The sequence below is a fragment of the Ischnura elegans genome, chromosome 1 (genome assembly GCF_921293095.1).
Source record: "Ischnura elegans chromosome 1, ioIscEleg1.1, whole genome shotgun sequence".
In the NCBI taxonomy this organism is placed as follows: domain Eukaryota; kingdom Metazoa; phylum Arthropoda; class Insecta; order Odonata; family Coenagrionidae; genus Ischnura; species Ischnura elegans.
In genome coordinates this window covers 142101086-142121217 of record NC_060246.1, presented here as the reverse complement: position 1 = coordinate 142121217, position 20132 = coordinate 142101086, and the positions used below count along the sequence as shown (strand labels likewise).

The window sequence follows — 20132 nt, the reverse complement described above, 5'->3', positions numbered from 1 at the left end:
ACATTCTATCCAGTATCCAATTTATTCATATCCAGCATGAAGTTGGTCATTGTCAAATTTGGATGGCTAGTAAGTCAACATGGCTATATTTCTTTTGATTTTGGAACGTTTGTGCTATTTTGTTTATTGCAGTATCATATATTAGTTACAGTAATTTTCTCTCTAATTTTTGTCAATTTGAGGGAAGTTTAGCATCAGAGGACTAGTTTAGGCTGGCTGTGTGATTTTCTGATTTTTACACAGGAAATGACTTTCAATTTGTTTTTCCCTTCAAGGCATTAAGTTATTGGGTGTATTAATTTGATTTGTATATACTCTGTTATGTCTCAGGTTTGAGTTTTTTTAAATTAAAAATGTTAATTTCCAGTATGTATTGTCTAAATGAGATTTTTTTGGAAAAACTACAACTTTTTACTCTCGATGATTTCATTTTTATATGTAGAAATCTCAGTAACAAGTATGTAAAAAATGATTTCTGTGGCCACCTTTTTAACTTCATTATTACTGAGAAATCTAGTTTTATATAGTAGGGCGGATCGCAAAAATCGATTTTTTTCAAATCCATCTGGCCCAATGAAAAAAAGTTGTGGGACCGATCAAAAATAAGGCCTGAAAAATTTGAGACCTCTAGGTGAACCCCTGACCCTCGCTCAAATGCAATTTAGGGGGGGAGGGTCGAAATTCGAAAAATATAGTATTTTATGGTCATTCCCTATAGATTTTGCCGAGTTACTGCCCTTAAGGGCAAACATTTCGTGCATTTTGACGTATTTGTCACCGTTTAGCCACAAAATGCCTAATTTGAGTACGCGTCCGCGAAGAAAATATTCCAACGCCCACGCAGCGTCGCGGATACAAGAGCCGTAGACCGATCCCTTCCCCTCCCCTCTCGCTTCTCCCCCTCCCGCGCCTCCTATACAGCAAAATTCATCCCGCGTATGCTGCTAGGAGGTCGTTTATCTTTGATAATATAAATCGGAAGATGGTAAAAGGTAATAAAGGAAGCGACTTGTCCCTTATTAGGCGCCTCGTCGGCGTTGAACAAATCGATGTTACCAACTTTTAGAGGATTGATGAAATATCTTTAGATCCGAGAATGCAGAAAAGGAGCCTACGGTCTATGAAAAATTTGAAAAGTCCTCTCGAGGGGTTATAAAGGTGTGCGAACTTTGGATACGCGCTTCAATTTCGGCACTGTCCGAAAGATGTGACTAAATGGATTTTTGGCGAAGGCCGCTCGCATCCCCTCCCCACACGCCTCTCTCACGCCCCAAAAGCACCAAAATTCACACCCAGTGTGTCTTTCTTTGTAAGTCTAACTAATATTTAATGTTTCAGTACCCGGTGTGGAGGAACAATCGCGAAAGAATTACTCAATTATCTGCTTTCCAATCTGTATTTCTTATGTCAATGACATTCCTCGTCTTTCGCTGTTGTCAACAAAGATTTTGTGAATTTCTTCACGAAATCTCTCGTCCGTATGCATAATAAAAAGAAATATTTAACTTCAAACTTGAACGTTCATTAATAGATTTTTGAAAATCCGCAGCACTAAGGTCAGATATAGGTACTGCGGTGTCTCACCAATATGCCATCAGCGCGTAGTCCTTTATATTTTATTTTGTGGAGCATCGAAGTCTTTTTCTTAACCTTTGTACATCACGAAGGAGTTCCACCATGTTACGCAAACCACCATCGCACTTGTCCTTAAAGTCGATATTAAAATCCAGCAGTTAAAAAAAGCAGTCATGGATTGGCCGCCAAACGCATCCTTGCAGCAATGCCAATTCTGTCCCTAGATTGCCCTCCCAATGTTTAAGTCACAAATCTAAGTCAACTTTGTGCAATTAGCAAATAGACCTCAGTAAGGGATGAAATATGATTTGATGCTTTCCCGACGAATGATGTGGGTAAAATCTTCTCGGGATTCAACAAAATTTATCCCTGATGATGAGCCCCGAGTCGGAGCTTGAAACGTTTGCCATTATGGAGAAATTAACCCGGTGGGAATTCCAAGAAGAGTTTACTCACACAGCAAGGGATGTTGGAATTATGCTTGTAGCATAGGGATGATGCCTCCTTTTTGGGCGGTATTCTCTTGGTACCATCGTATTCAAATTCTTTTTAAATTTGTGTATCTAATTTTCACTCGGAAAGGAATCGAAAATCGCAGATTTTATAACTTTTGCTAATCCTCCGACGGGGGAGGCAAACCCCCAAAAGTGAGACCCTGTTTCTTCAACTAACATCACACATTCCCCTCTAAACTTGGATTGATAAATCCTCTTGCCTTTTTCATCAGACAAAAGTATAGTCTTTCATTCCATCAAAATGTAGCCCTGTGATACCTCTCGTTTTGTATTCACAATAATTAGCATGTTAAAAAATAGTTCTTGCAGTGCAGTTCAATGTATGTTATGCAAAAAAGTTTTAGCCAACATTTCTGTTTATTGTAAACTATCATCATGGCTATGAGAGAAAAAATGAGAACAATATAAAGTACAAACGAGGTCAAGAAAAGGGAAAAAAATAATAATTAGTATCTTTTTCTGTCTACGTAAGTAATTCTGGTACACTACCTTGGATGTATCTTACAAAGTTATGATTTTTGCGTCCACTAAAGTTGCGGGGACGATCATTGCTGTTTCTTGGTTCTTGCATATACCTCTATCACATTTTGTCGACGCATTTTCCCTGCAGAATTTCCAGTTTGTGTTTAGTCCTGAATTTTTATTTCATGAGGTACGTAGAGATAAAAATCGGATGATTTCTCTTCAGTTTAATTTTCTTCGGATGAATTGATGAAGAAAATGTTTGATGCTATTTTCCCATACAAGAATTGACGATGTCGACTCAACGCTCTCCGACGATTTCCTTGTTTTCATCAGCTGTTGAGTTTCTTTAGGACCCAATCCAGCAGCCATCATCTTCAGTTTCTTCCGCTGGTCTCTCAATATACTTCTTCATCAGGGGGAACCTTATGCTCCTTCTTGCACTTACACGCAAAAATATCGCATAATTTCAAATGTTCCTTCTAAAGTGCTTGAGTTTTGTACTTCAACAAAAACCCTACTTTTGGCCTATTAGCATTTTCCGTAAGTTTTAGTACTTCCTGTGGTTCCGCTAAATCCATTTAGTCACGCACATAATGGAAGGGAAGAGTCACCATAGTTCGCACACCTTACAGCCATTCGAGAGGCGTCTTCATAGACCGTAGGCTCCTTTTCTGCGTTCTCGGATCTAAAGATATTTCATCAATCCTCTAAAAGTTGGTAACATCGATTTGTTCAACGCCGACGAGGCACCTAATAAGGGACAAGTCGCTTCCTTTATTACCTTTTACCATCTTCCGATTTATATTATGAAAGATAAACGACCTCCTAGCAGCATACGCGGGATGAATTTTGCTGTATAGGAGGCGCGGGAGGGGGAGAAGCAAGAGGGGAGAGGAAGGGATCGGTCTACGGCTCTTGTATCCGCGACGCTGCGTGGGCGTTGGAATATTTTCTTCGCGGACGCGTACTCAAATTAGGCATTTTGTGGCTAAACGGTGACAAATACGTCAAAATGCACGAAATGTTTGCCCTTAAGGGCAGTAACTCGGCAAAATCTATAGGGAATGACCATAAAATACTATATTTTTCGAATTTCGACCCTCCCCCCCTAAATTGCATTTGAGCGAGGGTCAGGGGTTCACCTAGAGGTCTCAAATTTTTCAGGCCTTATTTTTGATCGGTCCCACAACTTTTTTTCATTGGGCCAGATGGATTTGAAAAAAATCGATTTTTGCGATCCGCCCTATTATATAGCCATAATATTTACAAATTCCTAATGCTCGAGCAAAAGTGGATTTTTATTCAGTTAGCAATACAAATTTTATATATAATAGAATTACATTTTTTAATACTCCTCTGGAAAATGTAACTTTTGAAATTACATGTACTGATGAACATTTTCCATTTGCCGAGAATAAGCTAGTGGAATGGAACAATTTTCCAGGGATCATGGATCATGGTCCCAGAATTTTGAGTTTTTCATTAAACATGCAAATAAAAATTTAGAGTGTTTGGTTGCAAGATGGTCCCTGAATCACATGAAATCATTTAAGCAACAAAAGATATGTTCAGACTGTATATTGATCTTAATTTTGTTGATTCCAAATGTCCACAAGGGTGTCTTATTTTGCCTCTTGCCACATTTCACAGAGAGTTGTAGTATTGGGCAAAAGTTGCCAATTCATTATTGTATGGATCAAATATCTATTATTATTATTCCCAATTAGACAAATTCTATGAGAATCTTAGCCACAAAATTTGGAAATTTCCAGTAATTACAAAATCTTATGGGATTCAATCATTGTTGTTTTGTTGTTGAGTGATCATTTTTTCTCCTGCAATCCAGTAGGTATCTTCTGGTTGAAATTCTTACCATAGAGTGACTAAAAAGTAGCATCATACATGACCTTAAGATGCCTGTTGGAATGCTGAATATCTTGTCTCAACCACAAAAGTACAATGAAACCTGGAATATACATCCTTCACCATTTAAATACCACAGAAAACTGTGAGCAGGAAAGATGAACTAAGTGCACTTTTTATGGAATAATTATTGTCAAAAATTAATTCTTCTAGGAACTCTATTTCTTATCTAGTTCAAGTCCTCCTATCTAGGTGACCATCTTTAACAGGAGTACAAATTAATTGATAGTTAATTAGATCAATGCAGTGGCTATTGAAGCTTAAACGTGTATCATGTATGAAGTTGTTGTGAGTTGATTTCATCTTATAGGATAGCATGAAGACCTGATTGAGAAGTTAAATGTGCAGTTCAGTTCAGAAATTTATGTCCAGCTTCCTGATTATATAATTGCTTTCCATGGAAATATATAATTTATTGAGCGATGGTAAGGCTGAACATGATTTTTTAGAGATGTCCCCTGGCATTACTCAAATCATTTATCTGAATTGTGGTTTTGCATGACAACCAGTTATCAAGCCTGATAATGCTATTTACGTAAGCCATTGCCCAGTACTTAGTTTTTTACAGATGCATATTTTTGATTGAAACTTATCTTGCATGCCCTAATAACAAATTACATTTAAAAATAAATTCATCACAACTACATACTGTAGACATTATATTTCCTTGTATATTTGTGAATTGTGGTCTTTCAAAAGTGAAATATGTATAGACAAATTTAAGGCCTTTTTTTCATCTGTATTAGTGGAATTAGTCAGTGCATATTTTTTCAATCAGTTCAGTCAATTTTCCATACTGTATATGTAATTCTTCAGCCTGATCACTTGTTTCTGGAATACTTAAGATTTGCTTTCAATTAAAAGAAAGAGATTCCTAATAGCAACCAATTAAAATGCTCATATGTCTCTTCTACAATTGAAAATGATGATTTCATGATCATAGATTGCAATTCATCTCTAAAATTGATTAGTTCACACTTCAATTAAAATGAGAAAACACACAATTCACTCAATTCATATACTGAATCTCTCTCTTCTCACAAGACTCTTTAAGTCTCACCGGTTATTTTCATGAGTACTGCAATGAGACTTGGAATGAAAGTCAAGTTTGGAGTTATGAGTGTCTTCTGGAATAACAAGATAGTTTTATAACAACACCTTCATAATGGTGGGATTCCAAATTTTTTGCTGCTTTTTATATGTTCAGGAGTGATGATTAGCTTGATGTGTTAGCATTTTGATCGATGTTTTTCAAATGGATTGTTGTGCTTGACTCAAACCTGGCTTTTTAATTTTTTAATTTTAACATGCATATGATTGAGTCACCAGAAGTACTCATTGAAACTTCTCTGTTCACCTATGATGATGCTTGAGTGAAATTATGCACACTCAGAAAGAATTGAAATGATGACAATTATCAATTGTGTAGTGTTGGTGCTTGTCATAATAATCTTTGGAATTTGATTATTTTCACTCCTTGAAGAATGTAAATACTCTTTGCAATTCTTATCACACAAATTTGCATGACGAATTGGTGTTGGGATGTGAGTGGAATGACTGCTTATTGTCCTGGGTGTGTCCCCTCCCTCGTTGTCTGTCGTTTGGCTGCCTTTCCTTGGGTCGTCAGATCAGAGAGTGGTAACTCCAGCTCGTGGCCAAGATCAACCACTCCCCAAACAGCCAATGTTCGCCTCTCACGCCTTAGTCTACCTAAGTACCCCACCCAACAGCAACTGCAGCAGCACCCACGCGAGAGGGGAGGCCGTGCAGAGGATGGGAACTCGATGCATCTGCACGGAGCACGGTATGTCTCTTGCTATCATGGAGGGAGAACAGTTGTGGTGCCCCCTTCTGTGCATATGTTCCTCTGTTACCAATGGACTATAGAGTTTTTAAGTATGGCATTACCGTTTTAGATGTTTGTGTATGATTTGTCTACTCTCAAGCCAAAATAAAAACAAAACTGGGGACCGGTTATTATTTTGTCTCAATTTATTTTCAAGTTTATCAATTTGCATCCAAACAAAACTAGTGGCAAAATTCGGGTTTTACGTTGTCAAGGAATGTACTAATCTGGGTTGCTATTGTACAATGCTAACAAAGTGAAGTGGCAATTGGATAGATGGATCATTAATGGGGTAAAACCAGTGGATATATTGTTTACTGCCTAATTCAAGTTTTGGGAGAGTGTCTTTTTAGAACTTAAATTTTCTTAGTCTAGTGTAACATTTCAATGTGTGGAACTATATTGATTTTGCTCTAAATGATTAGGTTTAGAATTCAGGGATGTAGGAGTTGGTCGCTACAGTTATGATATGCCAGTCATGTCACATGTCAAAATGTTGCTAATGAAGAGGAAGCTTTTCCTGGAATCAATGTGTTGATTTTGAGATTCACTCGGGAAATGAAAAGTCTCCTGAAATTTTTCCTGTACTTCTCATCAGATGAGACCATACCCATATGCAATGCCATTTACCTTTCCCAAATGCGCTATTTTTCTCCAATTTATCATAATTAATTTCAGTCATTCAATCATCACCGGTTGTAAAGTTCATAAGTTCCTCACTTTTTTTTAATGTTCTAGCATGCGACGTTGTAATTTGTTATGATAGTATTAGGTAGAATTAATTTAGGTTTTAGATATTTAATTCATTTGTACTAATGAATTTGTATTTCATATTCAGAAATGTTAAATGATATTTATGAAATTTCACTTGATAAAAACCAAAGATCCGATCTGCTGTGCTTGGGAGACAATTGTTGATTCCTGTCCGGTATCAAATTATAGTGCAATAGCAAGTAGAAATATGAATGAATCATCTGTTTTAGTGTGTTTCAATGTTGCAAAACCCTTAACTACATACAAAGATGTGTGATTAATATGCAGATTTCAAATATCAAGATATATATGTATTTGATATCATGAAAATGCGTTGTTTACTGGTATTCTTCAGCATAAAGCTATCCGTGTGCTTAAAGAAGGAGAAGAGAGCTGATTTCTTGCTCATAGCATGTCCATATCTTGATGCCACCTTTACATCAAGTATGCATGATCATAGAATATGCAGGTTCTAAAAAAATCCAGTGGCTAGGTGGGCCAGCCATTTCAGTTGCGAGCCGATGCAATTAACTTATTACGAGATGTTTTTACACTAGTTGCATGGGTAATTATGGATAATTGGTATCTCAAAGTAAGATTTAAATTACAAAGTTGATTAAGGTTACATGTGACACCCTGAATATGTGTGACCCACGTACCTTTGATGGCAAAATGATCACTTGAAATGGGCACACTTTGCTTCCATGGTGTGGATAGGAGAGAGGCTCTCTGTGCTCCAGGACTGAAGCAAGTGGTCCTAGGAGATCTTGCCCTTCAAAATTTTTGGGAGATAACAGTCTTAAGTGTGGTTGAACATCCCCGAAATGTACTCCCTCACTAAGAATGACACCCCAAAATTTGCTCTGGCTCTTTTCCCTATATGGTTAGAATTCTCCGAGTAGGTAATTGTTCTTTTGTGTTTAATATGGCATCCATATCACGTTATCTTCATCTTTTCAGGGGTTGAAACTTGTTAGCCAAAGGTATTAAAATTGTTGTGTGCAAATCTTATGGTTAATGCAAATAAAATTAATTTTTTGTGCCTTCTAATGGTGTTGCCCAGTTTTAAAATTATAGTGCAAAAAATATTAGTTTACAGATGGTTGTCACTATTTGTATACACTTTAGATTAAGGTCCTTGGCAAGTAAACCCTATAATGAAAAAGCATATAATCAGAAAATAATTGAATTTTTATCCTTTGAAAGATATTCCAATGGAAATTTTGTAAATATCTCCTACTCCAAACTCTGGTTTCAACCGAGCATAATAATTTGAATGGATGACACTGTTTGTACTTCCAAAATGTTTTCTTCTGTGTATTAATTGGGATAAAACTGTGAAGTATTAGTTTTCACACCAGGTAGACATTTTTAAACCTGCTGTGTGATAAGAAAATTTATTTGCCATACAATGCTGTAATTTTTTAGTTGTAAAATTGGACGAAAAGATAATTTTTTTCTGACGGATAGAAATTTATGAAAACAATGGGCATATGAAAAGAACTCTCTGTATAAATTTCAGGATAAAAATTTATTTGCATAGCGGGCTTGTGGTTTTTAGTTCATTAGTATAAAATTATGTCTTGTACTTTATGTCATTTCTAATTACCTGGTCTCCATTTTCTTTCAAGTATGCAATAGGTATACATTTTATTAAAATGCTTATTTTTTTAAATAAATAATTATGATTATGGTAAGTTTGATGTGTTGTCATTCTTAGTATTCATTACCCATCTCTTTGTAATTCTGTGTTCCTTTGCATTCAATTAAAAATTGTTGGTGAAGATACTTTAATTATAGGTAAGTTGGTTCTGATGACCCTTAATTTTGTATTGTCATACCATTAAGCCTTTTTTCTAAATCTCTTATTTTCATTTTGTATGCATGCAACCTAACTGCATATTCCTGGTTTGGAGTGCTTTTATGTTACTGTCCTCCCTTCAGCCATATCCCATCATTCTCCTTTCACTTACTTATTCAGCAGGCATTCTTGGCTCACATGTAATTATTCATTTTCTTCATTTGGATTCCTTACCAACTATTTAACCTTCATATCTTTATTTTTAGTGGTTGTTAGTGATAGTATGCTGTATTACATTAGTGTTTTGGGTTGCAGCTAATGCAAGGCATTTGTCTCAATTTTATGTATGATAATAAAAATTTACCATTCAGTATCGTGTACTAAAAACGAAATAGGAACGTAATAACATGCATCTTCATGAATGGGTAGAGGTATAATGAAATCATCCGCTGGATATAATAATTGTAATTTACTGGGGGCTTCACCTGACTAGAAACATGAAAATAATGTAACACCCTGATTCAAATACTACTCTATTATGTTGCAGTCCTCATTTTAAAATGACGCTATGGATTCATGAGCTCATTGTAAGAGAATAATTTATTTATTATAAGTTTAATTATTTATCTTAGGCAACCCACATTACACACATGCATGTACATATTGCCTAACTTGCTGGCTCTCAGTATATCACTCTGGAAATGGCCAAATCAGTGGCGCAACTATTGGGGGGTGAGGGGGATAGATCCCCCCATCAAAGCCTCAGAGAAATAAAAAAAAAATATTTAAAACTATTGTCTAGTTTTGACATATAATAACGGCGTCTGCATAAAGTTAATTTTTTGTGCAAAAATTATGTGAAATGTATTTTCAGGCATGTTATTCTTCAAAAATTTCCCCCTAAAGCATAGTCCTAGTTACACCATTGGGCCAAATCACAGAATTTGGTGGCTAGTGTATTACAGTGGTGGTGGTGCATGTGTGTATTATGCTAAGTTATCAAACAATTTACTCGTTATGCTTTGAATGTCTGGGGTGATATTACAAAAAAATATATCTCATATTTATGGGCTAACTGCGCTGCTACTATCTTCTATATATAACTCACATATACTTGCTGGCTGGGTGGCAATGAGGTTGGCTTACTAACAGCATGACTTGAATGAAGCCCGACAGTCAATGGTTAAGTTTTGATTGAAATGATTAAAAAATAATGGTTCTTGCACTCGGATAGTAGAATATAAGTTTTCAACAATGTGTGCTGAGTGAATTTTATGCATTTCATAGTACTTCTGGTCAGACTCTGAGAGATATTGAAACAAAAACTGACTGTCCATGTCATAGGATAATGAGCATTGCCAAGTCAAGACTTTAGTGATCCTTTTACTATTTACTGCAGAATGGTGGCACAAGATTGATGTATTATTTTTCAATAAAACCCATACTGTCATTCCTATATGCTGAATTTATCTCATAAAATCATTCATTTTACATAATTAATTGTTGGTTAAAATGAGAAGGTTGGTGATGATCTGATTATACTCTATTCATTGATGTATGTAAATGCTATTAAAATACCTGGGAATACTGACCTGTTTAAATTTACTTGAATAGAAATAGTTAAAAAATACTAAGGTTTAAATTCTCAGGATTTTGCTTTTTTATGTTTCGTGGTACTAAATGTATGCGCTATCACTACCCTTTGTCTCTTTATCCTCCTAATCCCCTCATAGATGTACATAATTACTTTTTTGGCCTTAAAAGTACTCAGGATTTACTTCTCTTATATTTTGTAGAACCTCTCCCAATTGAAAGATGATTAGAGATTTACAAAAGCCAAGAAAAAAATCTATTATTATTTTTTTTTTTTGAGATAGAGGTCTCAGCATCTATTTTTGTGACTTATTGACTTCAATATGAGGAAATGGGTGTAGAGCACAAAATCATTGAAATAAAGCCTCAGTGCAGCAACATCATAATCATCTTATGTTTGGAGAAATTTCTAAGGGTATTTTCTTCTTACAATTCTTTCACTATTCCAATTCAACAATTTCTTCATGATTAAGTAGTCCTCATGCCTTCCAAAAGTCTGTAGTTTTACCACTCTAGATGAAGCCACTGTACTTTCTGTAAGATAATCTGTGGCTGTGTGTGCTGAGCTAATGGTGACTCACTAATAATCAGAGATATTTATGTCAATCGCATGTTTGATTTTCATTGAGTTTGTATATGTTTATTCCATGTATTTGAAAGCAATATATGTCATGTATGTGATATTTTAAGCGAATGAATACTCCTTAGCTAGAGGTGTGTGCATCATTGAAAAGGTATTGATGTATTTTAGATGCATCTGCCAAATTTTCTGATTTTGTGTTCACAATAGTGTTACTTCCTTGTTTGCCCGGGGAATGTTCTAATATTTTTTGTTTTAACCTCCATGGTCAATTATCATATGGAGTCTACTCTTGAGAATCACATGATAACTCATGTTTCTTCTTCGACGTGGGTCATTTAACAATGCCCCTAATATTTTTGATACTTGCACATTTAATTTTTTAAAGTTTTGTTTGACTTGAATTAATATGTTGGTATTATTTATGACTTTAAATGTATATTTTTTTATATTTTCATGTTTGTCTATGTACTACCTATGTTGGTGTTTTATATTTTTATTTCTGACCATTTTCTTACATCTTGCGTATATTTTTATGTAATGGGCATTGTTAATGTTGTACTCATGGCAGTAAAATTCAGTACTATCCACTTGGCCTAATTCCAACATGACCCTCTAAGTTTTTATGTCTAATTGTTCACTTGGTAACCTAGATTACTGGGATTTGAGTTAATTACTGGATTTTAGTGGTGGATTATTTGTCTGTAAAGTTTATTTATAGCCATCAAAATTGCTGCTGTTTTATTATTGCATACTTAAGATGCTACTTTTACTGATCTCTACTAATTTTACATTGATTACATGTTTTGTCCCAACTAACTGTTACAAATACATATGTAATAAGTATTTATTAAACCTGTAGAGTAATAATATATTAGTCTTAAAGTTTGATTTTTGAAAGCATTGATAGATAGGTACTAATTATTGTCTATATTTAGAATTGGTCCCTGGTCAATATGATATTGACTATTGGCTGGAGTCAGGTGTTAAAATAGGCAATACTCAGGTGTACCAATCCTAGTTTTATTATGCCATGATTCTTAGTGTTTAATTCGTTATACCCTTCTAGTAGCCATACAATTCAATAAGCAATGTTCTGGTAATCAATAAAATTCTTAAAATAATATGTTTAGTCAAGGCAATAAGTTTTTTATTTATATTTCAGAAATGATAAAATTGAAATTTAATGTTCTCATCGTATAGTATATTTTTATTACCGAATGATTGGTATTTTAGCAGTCCTTTCTTGTTTAGTTCTCAGTATTATGCTATTAGATGCAGTGATTATTTTAGTATGTGGTTCTTGAATGAAGCATTCTGAAGGATTATGGACACTGGAACATATTCAATTTTTATTAATGCTGGTTTTCTTTGAAGTCCAAGCATTATCATCTGCTTATCCCCTTCAGACTTACTATCAATAGAAGAACCAAGCTTATATACATATTCCTTTAAGATATCAGAAGTTGGAGTATTTTGTTTGCTTATCTACTTATAAATATTATTTTGGTATTTATTGCAATATATTTCATTTTAGCCATTCAGGTGGGTAATTTCCTTGATTAATAGATGTGCATTTAGCTCAGAAAAATGTGTAATCCTCTGTAAAAAGTGATTGGGAAGGCACAGTTAGCCTGGCTTTTGACTAATTAACTTATAGTATTTTTTCGGCTGATGGTACCAAAGAACTGTTTTTAGATTTTTTATTTCCCATATTGTTTGGCTGTCAGATATTCATGTCTAAAATTACTTTAGGCCAATTAGCAACTCAACTTAGTTCATTTTTGACATGTCGGAAATTTGAATTTTGGGAATTAGGATGTTTCCTTGAAATATTCTCTCTTATCTATCATGGCAAATTGGTTAAGTCTGAAATTTTAAAATAGAAATTTTGTTGCTTTTTTATCTCTTCTGTGACTAAGTCAGCAATTCCTGAAATAATTTCACTAACAAGGGCGGCTTTTAAGTAGGTAAATTTCTATGCCCATAAATTTAAGTTGTTGACTGAGTTAGCTCAGTCAACAACAGTTGCTGAAAATTAACCATATACTACAAATGTTGGATACTGATTCTCATTATTTATGAAATTAATTGTTGTAAATATTTGTTGTTCTATACCAGCATTGTAGGTGCTAAAGGGTAATAATTATCCCCGAAAAGTTAGTGCAGCCACCATCAATCTTCAAGAAAATTGGTTTCATTTCTAGTGGCATGTTACTTCGGACCAAATACATACAAGGGAAATGCGCACCTATAGCTTTGTCTTCATCTTTTCCCACCACAAGTTAGGGATAGAATATCAGCAGCTTGTCTGACAAAATTACTACTTATGTTTGACACCTGAGAGGTGGCACATTAGATGATTTTAATTTGATGCCTTTGGAAAGTTCAATTTAACTTATTGCCAAAAATTCCCTGCATATTTTTTCTTCCTCCCTTTTTCTTTCTTACGTAGTACCTTCTCGTGCTCTTGGCCTGGGTAAAAAAATTCACTCGTTTCTGGTGAAAAATGGAAGACTTTGGAGCATATTTGAATTTCCAATGTCCAAATTGGGCCGAAGTAAAAATGCTCCAGAATAGGCTTGTAGCCAGCTGCAGCTGAAATTTTTTCCCAGCGACTGCCTGAATTATATCTTCCCTTAGTAGATAACTATCCTAGGGGCACTTATCCTCTGACTTTCTCTTAACTATTAAAAGTTGTGGACTGAGATCAGGGTCTTAGACCCAAAATTTTCTCAAAATTGAGTTGTAGTTACTGCTACTGTCCCTGCCCTAAGTTAAAAGAAAAATCGAAAAATCATCTAGATTTAGGAACGAAACGCCCATGGATACCAGGCCATGATAAATATGGCTGTTTTGGTAAGAACCAAAGGTAAATATAAATTTTAGCATAATAGAAATGAAATTTATCGCTGCGATGAACATGCCTTCTTGTTTTTCCTGTAGCGTGCCATGAAAACCTTCACTTGTCCGCTGCATGTGATGAGTAGCTTTCCGGGGAAAGGGTCAATGATATTTGTAACTTGGGAATGAAATAGACCAAAAATTACCAGTTTAGGCAACCTGCGTACAACCAAAGTATCCCACTGGCATAAATTTCTGGCTACATGCCTGCGTTACAAAGTAAAGTGATTTTCTTGTGGTTGGCTGATAGTGGCAGCACAAACTTCATCAAAAACACTCTGTGAACATACCTGATAGTCTTGGTGAGGATTATGGCCCTGCCAGTACCTAAAATTTTAACTGCCTTTATAACAGTAAAAACTTTTATAGTTATTTAATTACATAATTTATGGATCCAGCTTGGAAAATCTATAATCTATGAAAGACTTGTAAAACATCACCTATTGGTACATATAAAAACTGATATATCATTTCCCAGAAATTTTTGTAACTTCAACTTTGATAACCTAGAATTGCTCTTGAATTTTATATTTTGACTATGTGGATACCCTTTTAGTTATGTAGAGTAAAGAAAACAGAAAACCCTCTTGTCACTTAATTTTTGGGATCCCCAAAAAACCCTTTAAATCATGGAACATGCAGCTGTAGGGTTGATTTTTTATCATTAAACTTGGAATATTAAAAAATATCTAAATGAATAAAGGTATTAATTCATAAAACTTGAAAAAATAATGAGGATCCATGAATCGGTCGTTACATAGCTGCTTGTGAAGAAATTATTTGCTACAGTGAGCTATACCAATTTTCATGTCCCAGTTTCTGGAAAATTGTTGTCATGTTGCAATGATGATTGGACCCTGTTCAAATTGTTATTACTTTGATGAATATGATTTGTTGCTATTAAAATGAATAATTTGTATATTGACTTGCTAATTTGAAATTCTTTTTTAAATAAGGTGTATTATTTACGTGGTGGTTCATTTTTGGTAGTCAGTTAACACAGGTTTCTGAATAAAATAGTTGTGTGTGGCATTTATTGAAATATGGCATAAATAGTAGTTTTTTAAATATTAATTTATTTATAATTGCTTTTCTATACATATGAGATGATTATAAAGAATATATGTTTTGATAAAACCACAGCAGTCTAGGCTACACCAGGGCCATGAGCTTTTCTGCTCCGAGTGCAATCAACATGGAATTCTCCCAAGTTAAATTTGAGGAGGATGAAGGAACATTTCAAGGAGATGATGATAGCCCTCTTACCAAGGGACTGGGAAACCCCAGGTGAGACTTCATATATTTCTTGTCTCTTACTTAAAATCTGCAATGTCTACCTGCCATTAGCAGTTTGTTTCATTTAACTTCCCAGGAATGGTATAGTTACCATAGTAAATTGCTGAATTAATGCACTCTCCAAACTTTTAGAATCATTGTTTTTTTCCTACTGAAATATGTTTATAATAACCTTATTTTATTGACTCTCATTCATTAAGGTATTTTGATTTTTTCGCATGGATTCCAAGAGTGCTTGTGAGGCCTTCTTTCCTATAAATTTAGTCTCTTAAATGAGTTATTGTGAAGGACATGTCTCAATGAATACGAAACTAAATAAAATAGTTTCGTTACCAAAATAATTTGCTGAATCAATTCTCTGTTCAAAGTTTTAGAATTGTTTTTTCTATAGAAATATCTTCATAATTACCTTATTTTATCAGACCTTTTTCATAATGTGGCCCTCCCCCCAAAATTTTATTAGCAATTTTTAATTTTTATTAGTTTAAGAGCCCCTACCTGTAAGTCCGATATATGAACTAGATGCATCCAAAGACTGTTCCAAAGTTGATCAACCTACAAGAAGTAATGAGGGTTCAGGGAAGCCCTGCGAGGGTACAACACACCGGGGCCGGGACCCAAAGAGGCGCCGCCACGGTAGGAGCCCAACGACGCCTCTGGGGTAGGGAAAGGGTTGGAAGGGATGGGACGGGGAAAAACATCTTAACGCTGTAGAAGCGAAAAGGGCCCAACTAAATAGCGAAACCAGACAAAGCCATTACTGTGCCAGTGATTTTAGAGGATTATCCTATGAGGAAGAATAATCCAATGATAAACCTACAGTCAGGTCGCTGAGAGTTGTCCGATGACGGGCAGAATGGTCTAGGTCGGGGTTGAGGCTAAGGTTACCAGGTAAGAAAGGGAAATGCCTACAAAGGGTTCTGTGAAGAAAGGAGCCGTAAGGGACGATGAGCGTGAAGTACCCAGAGGAGGAATCACTTGTTTTGGTTATTCGAAGAAAGGGCTTGTTTTGGTGGATCAGGCTTATTTTGGTGCTCCACATGCATTTGACAATGTTGTAGGACTAGACGAGTGTGTGAGGTACGTTTGGGGGACAGCGATTGGCTGTAAACCGTGCTGGCCCAGGGTTATCCGCCCCTCCTATTGTGCCGTCATTGGATAACTCTTGCCAGCCGGACTGTAAGCTAGGAAACGAGGAGTATGGTTATCCTTCAGAATGCAACACCGCATTACACTTATGCGCTAACTCACGATTGCAACGAACTTATCTAGCTGGACGTGCGACGCATCCGAAGCCGAAAGAATAGCTCCCCGCGGTGACGAAGAACAGGCGAAACGCTGAAAAGTTCCTAAGTTCTGGCCGGATTCAATCATACTTTGTTCAGATAAGCCACACCTGTAAGCCACACCTTCAAATAGAAAGGCACCAAATTCGAAATTTGAAAATTTTGAATGCTCGAATCTCTGAAAATTCGTAAATCGAAAGTGCATAGGAAGAGGACTAACAGTACGTGCAATTAACGAGCGGTTATAAGTGGGTCACCATGACTCCACAGGAATGAAGCTTATTACATATATGATGTAGCGTGTAAAATGAATAAACCATAATTGACACTCTTGGGCACAGTATTCGAGAAGAACTTAAACGTGGCAAGATTATTAAAACTTAGCATAGCGAATAGCCACCTAAATGCCGTTGCTTATGTGTGGAACTTCGTAATAAAGTTCATTTTGTAACCGTTGGGACCGGGACTGAGGTTCGTAATTTTGTAAAAACGAAAAATTCGTAAGAACATTTCTTTTACTATAGCTTGGATAGGCCTTTTCGTCGGGACCAACGATTTGCTTCGTAACAACGAGAATTTCGTGATAACGTCGTTTATATTAACGAGAGTCTACTGTATTTAATTGCTTGAAAGAAGTTCCAATGAAACATACGGTATTGACTGTTGCCCCGATCATAGGTGACTTTTTAGTTGACGCAACTAAATAATTGCATCCGGACCTATCCCTAGGGTGAGTAAACTGTTGTTGAAAGGAATTGACCATGTGGGATTTTTCCCAACCCCTCGCACTCTTAACTACATATTCAGTTGCTTGATGACTCTTGTTCAGAGGGCATCTTGAGAGGTATTTTGCTGTTGGCATATTGAAAAGGTCTCATAGTTTTTCAATTAATGGTGCTAGACATTGAAAAGTTTATTTTGCTTATTGACATACAGTTAGTGCAGTACAATACGCGTCCTAAGAAACATGTAGATGGAAAAAAAACACTGTGATAGGAGGTTAGCGAGGAGGTTATAGAAAACTGGATTGATGTAGGGGATGAAAAGAAAATTAAAAAGGTTTTTTGTTGTCTCAGAACGAGTGCAACAACAAATGTAGCTGACCATGAGATCTGTTGTAAACTGATTTGAGAGGCAACTATTTTATGGCCAATGCACGGTGGCAGGCAACTCTTGGGCGAGTTTTGCCCAAGTTAATTAGTTGCCAGTGATCTAAATTGCCAGTGCGTGGGTGTCCTAATAGTTTTTGAATCCTTATGAAGGAGTAAAGGGAGTGTATATGCAAATGCATGGCTACAAGTCCCTAATGTGAGAGAAGTTTGAGGTGTTTTTATTGTATAGAGTAGCGCTCACTACAAAAAATTTTACACCAGAGAACACCCCTCTCTCCAGAGGAGTGTTCTATACTCCCTGGACTAAGGTCATGACCACCCCTCCCCCCTCTAATTTTCATGCTGAATCCAACCCTGTTTTTGCCGCTGATATTAAGTCAGGAAAATTGAAAGAAAAAGGGACTGGGAATCAGGAAAAAGTCAGGGAAATTGAAAACGAGAAGTCAGTATGAACCCTGTGCATTCATTTGCTTCTAGGTGTTATTGACTATAAGAAGAATGCTGTGAAATTAACATTGTCTGTTTATGATCAACGAGCCGTATTTTCCCTTGGCAGGAGTCCAGGAATGAGGAGGGGTGGAAATGGCCCTCCTATGACTAGTCAAGACAGTGTTCTGGTCCAGAGCGTGGATTTAACTTCACAGCAAGAAGCTTGGCGTTCCTTGTCCTGCCTCACGGACAGCACAGAGCAGAGTGCTCCTGTTAATTTTGATATGTCGAACAGGGTATGTTCATTACTTAGAGTTTACCCCAAGGGGTGGGTCTACATGAAAATTCTCATGGGATTTTATGGTTATTTATTGATAGGGATTCATGACTCTGGGGTTGAAAATCCGTGGTAATCATGCAAAATAAAAATGAAAAGTTACTTAATGTATGGCTAGAAGAAAGAGTTAACATTTACTTCCAAGATGAGCTTATGAGTTTAAAAATTGGATTTTTTAATCGTTCTGGAAATATTCTAGATGTGGTGTAGGTGAAATTTCACTTGAACTCTTACCACTTCCAGATTATTTCAATCTTAATGCATATTGCTTTTTAAGCTATCTCTGAGTCTTAATGCTCTATTTATCAAATTAAATATCATCTTTAGCATTTCATTTGCTATGGCGGAAAACTAATAACTTTACCCTTGTATGCTTGAGCCCTGTTATGGAAATTCTTTCATGAATATGAGTGTTATAAATGTTTTCTTTACTTCCGCTAGGCATTCAAATTGTAAAAACACAATTCTTGTGGTGGGATTAACATATGATTTTCAGTAACTCTGCTCTTAATGTTTCATCCAAATAACAAATGGTCATTTTTGTGTACTGCTATAGGCCAAGCTCCCTCGTGGAATTGAGAAGATCCGTCCTCACTTGGAGCAGATTGACAATGTGCCCCTCCTAGTTTCCCTGTTTACCGATTGCACTCCATCTGCCACAAGAGAAATGCTTCACATAATGCAGGAGTATGGAGAAGTGGTGTGTGTGATGGGTTCACTGGCAAATGCTCACAATATGCCAATATTTATGCAAGCAGATGCCAGGTAGGCACCTAAATCTATGCACTTTACTTCAAAATGAATTTAGCTATAAATTAATGAATGAAAGATTATCCTAAGGCATGGTAGAGTTAGAAGGTTAATTAGGAACAATAATTTATGGGATGATATGATAAAATTATTGTTAAGAAGAGGGATAGATTTATCATTTAATTTCATACCATTGTGAAAAGTCAGATTTAATCTGTTTTGGATAATGTGATGTGTGCTTTTAATTTTGATTTTTTATGTGTATAATTTTTCCATAGTATCACCAAGTTGTTCTCTATGAACTCATTGATATATTTGCTCATGTAGGTACTTTTAAAGCATACATAATAGAGACGTGCGAGTACTTGAAAATTTGAGTTGAGTTGAGTAATTGATATTTGACTCAAGAGATTCGAGTAGTAGAATATAATTCCTTGAACTGGGAGTTTCAGCTTTTGTATACGTAGCAGTCAACCAGTAGAATAGTCGACATGGGTACCGAAAACCTTTTCGTCAGCCGTGGCATCCGACCGTCTTCCGCCCCGGCACGGTGGCATATTCGTGGTGATTGGAGTGGACCACTGCATCGCTCATACTTTCTTATGTGATACTTTTATACCCTACCATACTTTCTTTACTCAAACGCCGAGGGAATACGTAAAAATTGTTATAATTTTTATGGAAAAAATGAAACTTTTAGGTTTTAGAGGGAAATGCTGGTTTTTCCTGGTGTTTGACGTCACAAGTAGATCATCTCTTAGCCTTTTTGTGCTCTAAGTACGTTCAATGCTAATTTTTGTTTATTCCTTTACTGTGTTTAGTTTCCCTCTTGAAATTACAGAGAATAGTTGCTATAGTTGATGAAATGAATTAAGAAAGAAAGAAAACATATTTTTTGATCTACAAAGCTAAAGCTAAGTTCTATAGTTCGTTCGCTTCGTCCAGTAAAAAATATTCAAGATCCATA

At 35.8% G+C, this 20132-nt stretch overlaps 1 protein-coding gene across 5 annotated transcripts in view; it reads left to right on the top strand.

Annotated features, from left to right (window-relative positions):
- LOC124171144 (transmembrane protein 94) overlaps positions 1–20132 on the top strand; it is a 76882-nt gene that overhangs the window by 47836 nt on the left and 8914 nt on the right. For 4 of the 5 annotated variants that reach the window (XM_046550296.1, XM_046550290.1, XM_046550301.1 and 1 more), the window contains 4 exons: positions 6106–6282; positions 15099–15242; positions 18206–18374; positions 18972–19180. In XM_046550296.1, coding sequence (XP_046406252.1) covers positions 6106–6282; positions 15099–15242; positions 18206–18374; positions 18972–19180 — 699 coding nt within the window. The remainder of the gene's footprint in view (positions 1–6105; positions 6283–15098; positions 15243–18205; positions 18375–18971; positions 19181–20132) is intronic. The other variant, XM_046550307.1, reaches the window with a different exon arrangement.